Here is an 8,870-nt window from a genome sequence, read left to right as displayed (position 1 = left end):
CTGTGTTTTGAAATGCACATATTGATTGATTATGATGTGGCTCAAAGGGCTTAGTGATCACCCTATTATAATCTTAATCGAACTAGTTTTCCTTGTCCATACTTGCTCAAGTGGGAGAATGTAAGAATATGAGCATGAGTATGAACCTGTAAACTTGGTTATAGGATTAGAGATTGAACTGAAAGCCTTGTTGAGAATGGATTTATGAATCCATATTGTAACTGAACTACTATTTAAAAGGAATTGGTTTTCTATATGGTTTTTAATAGGGAATTCCTTATAGAATTTGGCTTGGATTATGTAGTATATATATGGTGGCCTCTGTTCTCGCAGTGTGTGTACTCTACTCAGAACTAATACCTATTATTAGTTGAGAACCTTGAACATTGAAGAGAAGAGAAGGTGCACTGCAGAATTCTTGCAGAAATCGAGCATGGCGTCCGGTTCTGGTTCATTTGCAGGTACGGTTTTCTCCATACATTGGTTTAATGAACAATGATTTGTGTTTTGATAACAGTAGCTCATATAACTTGTTATTGGTTTATGTTTATTCTAACAAGTGCCAACAAATCTACAAAGGAATAGATTTTTCAGTGTCCGGAACACAAGTACATACGTCATATGTTATTATACAAGTAGAGAAACACATGAAAGACCACTCGTGTAATAACCTATTATGTACTCACGGATTCTAGATACATTAAAAATCTCGCAAAAGGTAGCCCATATATGCCGCATGCGCCATGCATAAGATTGATCCCCATGCACTGCCCGGCATGGTCAATACACAGATCATGGTCTGAACATTTCCCGGCCATTTTGTGAATCGATCGTCAAGGAATCGTGGTTGAATTTAATTATAAGCGGGAGGTTAGTGTTTGAATTACTAATATGCCCTTGAATATGTTGGAAGCCATAACGCTAAGATAAAAGCGCAAATAATCAAAATCCTGCCCCCGTTTACCTAGAGTTTATTTGAATACTCTTCTGTAGAATCATCTTTTTTGGCAGGGTCTTCAGCAGAAAAACTACATCCTCCTGACGAACTCTCCTTCCCTTTCACGGGCAATGAAGAAGGTGGAACATCAGGATCGTTAGCTTTAGAGTCCATATTAACTTCTGGTGCATTGACTGTATTTTCTTTAGCAGGAAATATCGTGGCTATAATGTGTTGCAAATTAAAGTCTGGCCTGCAGATCATATAAATGACATCCTAATTAAGCATGTGTAAGAACATTTCAAACGAAAAGCTCCCGTGCACATTTACAACATTATGATCGGAAAACTAGAGTACAACAAAAAAAAAACTACGCACTTGCGTAAAATCGTATGACAACGATGCAAGTAGGAACCCTAGTTACAGAAATGGTATATTGTTAACATTTTCTATGCAAAACACCAGTTACGTCATGATTTTTTCTAAAACCATATTTCCAAATCTATTTTGTTTCCCCGTTGCTATTGGATAATAAACAAGCATCGACTTATTATCTGCCCTATGGTAGGTTGGGAAGAAAGGCAATGTGACTACCACTAATTATATTTCACAGTTTAATTACTTTCGAAAGATTTTGGTAAGTCCCTGTTAACGAACCAAGGAACCAACGACAGGATGCATTTACCATTAGAATACATTACCTGAGTGTTGTCACAGGCAAATTGCCGAGATGAGTATCGCAAACGGGACATTGGTCATACTCCTCCTCCGACAGTTTTTGGAAGATACACTTCCTGCAAACTGGTTTCAAATCCACATTTTACAAAATTCAGCATTGAATTACAGAAATAATCGAAAAAATTATAGGAAAACAAAACCCTTTTCTTAAAAAATCACAAGGAATGATACGAATTTTGGCAACGTCCCCTTGTTAATCAACAAAGACAAAAGAATCACACATGTCATTTTTCAATTAAGGGAATAGAAGATTAAAAGAAACTCACACGTATGGAGGCAAAGTGAAATGGTTGTAGCCTCCTCCGACTCCTTATTACAAAGACCGCACTTCAAACATGCCTCGATTGCCTCCCTCTTCACTTTCACCACCTGACTACCACCACCAGTCGCCATCTCTTCCTCCTCTCCTTCTTAATCCTTATTATCTTAGAAAGACAATGCTTTTTTGTTGTGTCTTTGTGCTTGCAACAAAAACCTTAGACCGAGTTCGAGTATTTATAACCTTGGTTTTGATTTACCAACTCTGTAACATACACTTTACATGTGGTGAGTATTATTAAGCCCTGCACTCAATAGGTCGAGGTTCCTATATTTCATTTTTGTTTAATGCTCTTTCCTTTGGGGTAAGGTTATTTTGGAAAATTATGGATTTCTAACCATTTTGGGTGCATGCTTATCTAAAATATGATTTTATTTCCATAAAAGAAAGTGACCCCATTCGTTGTGACAATAATATATATCTTGTGACATCTTGATTTTTTGAATTTTGTGTTAGTGCCGCTATAATAATTGTTTAGCGTTGTCAATTATTTTATGTTCGTAGCCATGTACAAATTGTTTAATGTTTTGAAGGGTTTTTGGTGGCATACTTATCCAAAGAATGATTTTATTTCCAAAAATGAAAGTGACCTTATTTGTTGCGACAATAATACCATTTGACAAGTTGATTTGTGAATTGTTTTAAGTTGGTTGTGTTATAATAATTGTTTATCGTTGTGAATTGTTTGAAGTTGGTGGTGTTGTATTAATTGTTTAATGTTGTGAATCATTTTAAGTTGGCGGCATTTTAACTAGTTAAGTTGTGAATCATTTTAAATTGGCGGTACTTTATTTAGTTAAGTTGTGAATCTTTTTAAGTTGTGACGCCATCATCATTGTCTATATTTATGAATCAATAAAAGTTGAGGCACTGTCATAATTGTTTAACATTGTGAAACGTTCTAAGTTGGTGACGTTGTATTAATTGTTTAACATTGTGAGTCATTTTAAAAAGGCGGAGTTGTACTAATTGTTTAACGTTGTGGATCGTTTTAGGTTTTGGCGGCACTGTAAGTCTAATCAAACTTGAAAGAGCGATGGTAATTGGAAAATAAACTACTAGTGAAGCCTTAACTAAGCCAGTCTCCACAAGCACAAAATTGACAGCCCTCTTTCGATTCATTAATTCAACTTTTTAAATCTCCAAGAAGATCATAGAATCTTTACATATGTCTCTCTTCACACATGATAAGTATCTATTTCTCTCCTCACGTGACACATTACATAAAGAAAAAGAGACAATTACATGTGAAATCAACGAGTTTCAAATACATTTTGCCTGATAAGCTCTTAAAGTAATAGTGTCACCATGTGGAGGACATTTTGAATGGAATATATTATTAAGTAGTTTACAATTTTACATTCTCCAATCTCAAATATGAAACCAAGAACTCATATATACCAAGCTAGCTAATGTAACAACTTTACAATCCAATATACAACTTTACATTCTTTAAAAGAGGAAGCACCCTAAATTAGTTAATGGCGCAACTTTTCACGATGATCATATTTATTCATAAGGTTGAAGTAGTTTACAATCACTATTAATACTTCTCGTTGTTATATCTTCAAGATGCATGCAACTTCACTTTGCAGGATAGTTATTTGAGATATTTAAATTATCATTGCAGCTTTTCTTTTTGTTCAGTGTGCCAGAATAGGGGTGTTTCTCAATCCTTGAGTTGAGATAAGTGGTGAATTATATTGGTGGATAAAGTTTTTGTCTTTAACACATTGCGTTTAAACATGTTAAACTGCAAACCGAACCAAATCAAACCGCAATATTAGTGAACCAATTACATCATTTTTAAGCTTTTACAGTTCAGTTGTGATATGAAATTTAGGAAAACCAAAGTGTGCGTTTTGGTTCGTGATTTAGAACCAAAACTGAACCAACCCAAGCTGTGCTCAACCCTACTATATATTACCACATAAAAAATTATTAAATAATTAAAAAAGGTATGCATAAAGTAAAATGGGATGCGAGAAGATCATCACTCAGTAGTTTTATTTTGTCCAAATAGTATTATTGTCAGCCAAAAGCACCTTTTCACTTTTTTGCCCCTTAATTGAGATTGAATAAGGGCCGAAGACCAAAGACCAAAGAAGGTCATCCCGTGAGAAATGCGAGGAAGAAACCCAAAGTGGATAACTGTAGAAGGTGATTAGTAGCCCTGCACTTTATAAAGATATGGCCCACACGAGAGAGCCTGCCTCCCTACGCCTTCAAGTCCAATTAAGGTCCAATAATCTCTAATCAAGCTTGAAAGAGGGATGGTAACTGGCAAAGAAAGGATTAGAGGAGCCTTAAGTTTGTCTCCACAAGCACAAATCCAATCCCCTCCCCAATTCAAGCCACTCTTTAATCTCCAAGATTAGAGAATAGTCATATACTTGTTTCTCTTTTCATGGGACAAATATCTATTTCTCCTATTATGTGACACATCACGTAAGAAGAGAATCGATTATATATGGAGAATCAACTTGTTTAATATACTTTGTAGAATCCCTTAAAATAATATTATCACTATATGGAGGATATTGTAAATGGAAAATCATTTTTATAAGCAGTCTACATGCTCCCAGTCCCATCTCAAGTATATAACAAAAACTCATATACCATGACTTCATTTGTTCATAAAGTTGAAGATATATAGTTCACGGTCAATATTAGTAATTTTTTTGAAGCAATTTAAGGTGAAACTTATTCATTAGTAATAACTAAGTGATTCCCTTGCTAATAATGTAAGTAGCTAGAGAGCAATGCTAAACTTCTAGTTAATTTGGGGGTTTGGGATTAGAGGCTCTAGTCAATCGCCACAGTTGACAAAGTCGTAGTTGACGAAAAGGCGGCTTTGGGCATTGCCATTTCCGTTGGTTTTGCACTGATCAATTTGGTTAAACACATTCGTGTCCAAGTGTAAGCCTCCTGTGCTGCACTGATCAACAAATTTGCCGTTGCTTGAGCTTCAGTCTCGGTGTCTGTCAACTGCGCATGCAAACATACATCATTTTGCATAAGATTATTTGTGTATAGCAGCGCCCTACGTATCTTAAGACATCTTCCGCATGCAGCTTGTCCAGTAGGGCCAACAGGTCCACAAAAGGCTAGCCCATCCATATCTGCTGCGTCATGCATGTGATTGACCGGCGTCAAATGCTGAGCAGTATGCATTTACAGCCTGCAAATCGTAATTGTTTTGCTGTGGATTAATTGTAGGGCAAACTTGTCGCTGTAACACCCGTCGCACTTTGTTCCCGGCCATGCACTGCCTGCCATGGCCAACACACAGATCATGATCCGAACTAATAACGACACAAAGCACGGTGTCGGTGTGGTGATCTTCCCGGCCGTTTTTTGATTAATTATTTGTAATTTCTCCTCTGCAGCTAGGGCTAATAATGAATTAACTAATATTGTTCATGGTACTTGACAGCTTGGTATACGGACCAATATGGATGTGAGAAATGATCAGGGAATACTTGTGATTGAATTAATTAGAGGACGGAGGTTAGTGTTGCAATTACCAAGCTAGCCTTGGATATGTTGGAATTGTATCACCTAAATTGTATACAAATTTGAAGATAAGTTAAGATAAGATAAGATACAAAGGTACGTAGTCTTTTCCATCTTGAATGTTGGACTAATTACATTAAGACACACGAATAAAAGTATGAAATATAAATTAGAATTGTCCACCCAAAGTCTTAGTTTCACGGGTGGCAGTCTTTGATGGGAGAAAATGAATGAGTTCGCAGTTTAAACGTACCTTATCATTCAAAGTGCTTGATCTAGAAGCAGCAAGGATGCATATATAGCATATGTCCATTTGGAATTGTCAAGATTTCATTTCAGAAATGTCAACCGTACACTATTAACCAAGCTAATATTGTCTTTCAACTTGCATTTTACCACCTACATAACAAGACAGTAATGTGATTTTTATCGCAAAAGACATTGGTGACACAAGTATATCATTTAGTCTCCCGTTTTTGTGTGGAACTCATTATTCAATAGGAATAATACATTTTTGTTTGGCTTTACTTTAAGATGACAAACATCAACGCCAAATATCTGATGTTGGATATATATGCTTGTATTGTACGTAACATTATGATGTTTAGGTATTTGGGTTCTTGGATCCATCCTATCTCATCTAAGAATCGGTCAAATTAACAAAACAAGAAAATGCATGGCTTATTAAAACGAATTTACTTTTAATTATTTCCTTCTTTTATTTTTCTTTGTTGAACTGGAAATTTCCACAAAACAGGGAAATCCACCAAAGGTGAGTACGAAGGAAAGTTCCCACAGAGGACTAACACAGATTAAAAAAAGCAAAGTAGAGCAACAAACTTGAAACAAGCAAACAGAACAAGGAGAAAAGACCCTGCTTAAGTCCTTAATTTTCTCCATTGATTGTATTTTTAGTTTATTGCTCAAGTCCTTATTTTTCTCCATCGATTGTAGTCTTGACTTTCATGGTTCCTTTCTTCTTCTTTTTTCCAAAGCCTGAGGTATCCCACTTTAAGAAGGGTATGACTAATTTCCAATGGACTCTAGAAAAGCTAAGGGCATTTCAGCTCATCTCTGGCCTTAGTCAAATGACAAACATCATTTCAAAGCTTTTAACTAAAGAATCACTCAAGTTTTTGCCAGCTTCATTTCTCAAACCCAAAACTAGGAAGCAAATCTAAATTGGAATTCTACCGTATTTTTGCTGGACCACTTCCCATGGTTGGTTCCTTTGAAATTCACTGAATGAGAAGGAAATGTTCCCGTTTTAAATTATGCAACATTCATTCTTAAATTAGGAAGCCCCTACATAGCTAATGGTGCAGTTATACATTTATCATAAGATTGAAGTGCTTATACAATCTATATAATATAATACTTCTTGTTATAATTCAAGAAGCAATTCCACTTCAATTTATTCCATGGTGAAGCTTATTTATTAGTAATACATAGTTAAGTTCCTTACCAATACTGGAAGTAGAGAACTATATAGCTATTGAAAAAATTAAGGTTTACAGGCTTTAGTCGCCGCAGTCGACAAAGTCGTAGTTGACGATAAGGTGGCCTTGTTGGTAACCATTGCCGTCGGTGTCAATTTGGTTAAAAACATTCACGTCCAAGTCCAATCCTCCGTTGCTGCACTGATCAACAATTCTCACCGTTGCTTGAGCTCCAGTCCGAGTGTTTGTCACCTGCAGATACATAAATTCATTAAATTAAATATTTGCACAAACACATTTTGCATAAGAACGTTCCATCACTAATCAGCTAGTATGTTAATACGTACCAAGAGGCACCTTCCGCATGCGGCTTGCCCAGTAGGGCCAGCAGGTCCGCAAAAGGCAGTCCATCCATATTTGCTGCGCCATTCGAGGGATTTATCGGCATCCCATGTTGCGCAGTAGGCACTTACTGCCCGCAAGTCGTAATTGTTTTGCTGTGGATTGTAGAGGTGGTATGTGGCTCTCACATTCGTCGCACTTTGTCCCAATGCACTGCCGACCAAACCACAGATCATGATCGAAACAAACAACACAGAGCTTGCTGTGATCTTCCCGGCCATGTTGTGATATGTAATTTTCCGAATCAAGCAGGCAATAATCTACAATATCTCTGTTGTTCTTGGAAGGCTTTGGTACACAAGGATATGTAGGGGAGATATATTAGGGCTGAATTTATAGGCCGGAGGTTTGGTGTTGCAATTACTGATCTAACCTTTTGGAAGTTGGAATTGTATATATGGCGTATGTAAATTGCCTACCACGATCGACCGACTCAAACCTTGACTGAAATATATAGTACACGTGTAGTGAGAGGAGAAATTCTAAAGTCCAATTACCGGAACAATTATCTCTACAGGTCCGGATCCTTTTCTTGGGATTTTAGAGATCGTGTAATCATATTCGTTCATCGTATATTGTACGGTCAGTTTTTGTTAGGTACTATTTATATTTAATTTTAAATTTTAAATAATTTATAATCGTACGATGTACGATGAATAGATATAATTACACGATCTTCGAAATCCCAAAAAATATGATCCAGTGGGAACCCTTTTCCAAAGATAAAAAACACCATGTACACCTACGATTTACTTCCTTCTGGTCGCATCCCTTCTCTGGCACTTACCCCATTTCGGGTTCCCAACACAAGAATATCTCCAATGAGAGAGCGAGGTGTCAACATTGAGAAACTAATTAACTTGTTCACAACATAAAAAAGTAAAGAAAAATTGATTATTAAAATGATTCAATAACCCATATCTTAATTTGATAATTTACATTATTCACTTAAGTATATTAATTATAATATTCTAGGTAATAAAATACAAGCGTGAGGAGACGACTTGAAATTTACACTCGTGCTTTTTCAACCTATAGTAAATAAAATTAGGCAGATCAACGAAGAAAACCGAGCCAAGAGAAGAGCCACGCCACCTAAAATGAAGTCTAATTTTATACCTAGACTAAAACCAAATGCCCGAGAACATTGAACTTGTGTAGAATTAATAATGTTTAGGAGCTATCCGGTACTTGGATTTGTAGAATGGTACATGGACTATCTAGACATTAATCACGGCAAAAATTAAGGTAGTAGACGACTTTGAAGATAAGGGAGGCTTTTCATCAGTTGAAAGTTCTACAGAGACAAACACAAACAAAAATGTGTATGTACATAGCTTATATGTCAATAATATATGCATGACACGTTATCACATAGACAGATCAATAAAAATTAGACGTTTTGATTTAGACGCCTTGTTTTTTAATTTCTTATATGAAACTTTTATTCTTTTTTAAGAATTTAACTAAATATTTTTCCTACAATTTTTGTGATTAATCTCATTCTATTTTATTAGAA

At 35.9% G+C, this 8,870-nt stretch overlaps 2 protein-coding genes across 2 annotated transcripts; both read right to left on the bottom strand.

Moving 5' to 3' along the window:
- Positions 1–964: 964 nt before the first annotated feature.
- Positions 965–2,113, bottom strand: LOC139195104 (E3 ubiquitin protein ligase DRIP2-like). The gene is made up of 3 exons (XM_070820298.1): positions 1,942–2,113; positions 1,639–1,738; positions 965–1,190 (listed from the first exon to the last, which is right to left on the bottom strand). The coding sequence occupies exons 1-3, from the start codon at positions 2,066–2,068 to the stop codon at positions 965–967; spliced, it is 453 nt and encodes a 150-aa protein (XP_070676399.1). The 5' UTR covers positions 2,069–2,113.
- A 4,707-nt stretch (positions 2,114–6,820) lies between these two features.
- LOC103434169 (pathogenesis-related protein PR-4) lies at positions 6,821–7,773 on the bottom strand. The gene is made up of 2 exons (XM_008372483.4): positions 7,297–7,773; positions 6,821–7,201 (listed from the first exon to the last, which is right to left on the bottom strand). Exons 1-2 carry the CDS (start codon positions 7,570–7,572, stop codon positions 7,031–7,033), a joined length of 447 nt encoding a protein of 148 aa, XP_008370705.3. The 5' UTR covers positions 7,573–7,773; the 3' UTR covers positions 6,821–7,030.
- Positions 7,774–8,870: the final 1,097 nt, after the last annotated feature.

The sequence above is a fragment of the Malus domestica genome, chromosome 04, assembly GCF_042453785.1.
Source record: "Malus domestica chromosome 04, GDT2T_hap1".
In the NCBI taxonomy this organism is placed as follows: Eukaryota; Viridiplantae; Streptophyta; class Magnoliopsida; order Rosales; family Rosaceae; genus Malus; species Malus domestica.
Note: the sequence above shows the minus strand (reverse complement) of the source record. Positions and strands in the feature narration are given on the sequence as shown.

What these genes read in the sequence shown, in the direction of transcription:
- LOC139195104 (XM_070820298.1), bottom strand. Translation starts at nt 2,068, where the DNA reads ATGGCGACTGGTGGTGGTAGTCAGGTGGTGAAAGTGAAGAGGGAGGCA. An exon ending in TTCACTTTGCCTCCATACGT is followed by an intron (nt 1,739 to 1,941) that starts GTGAGTTTCTTT and finishes ATTTGAAACCAG; the next exon opens with TTTGCAGGAAGTGTATCTTC. An exon ending in TTGCCTGTGACAACACTCAG is followed by an intron (nt 1,191 to 1,638) that starts GTAATGTATTCT and finishes TATGATCTGCAG; the next exon opens with GCCAGACTTTAATTTGCAAC.
- LOC103434169 (XM_008372483.4), bottom strand. Translation starts at nt 7,572, where the DNA reads ATGGCCGGGAAGATCACAGCAAGCTCTGTGTTGTTTGTTTCGATCATG. An exon ending in CATGCGGAAGGTGCCTCTTG is followed by an intron (nt 7,202 to 7,296) that starts GTACGTATTAAC and finishes ATGTATCTGCAG; the next exon opens with GTGACAAACACTCGGACTGG.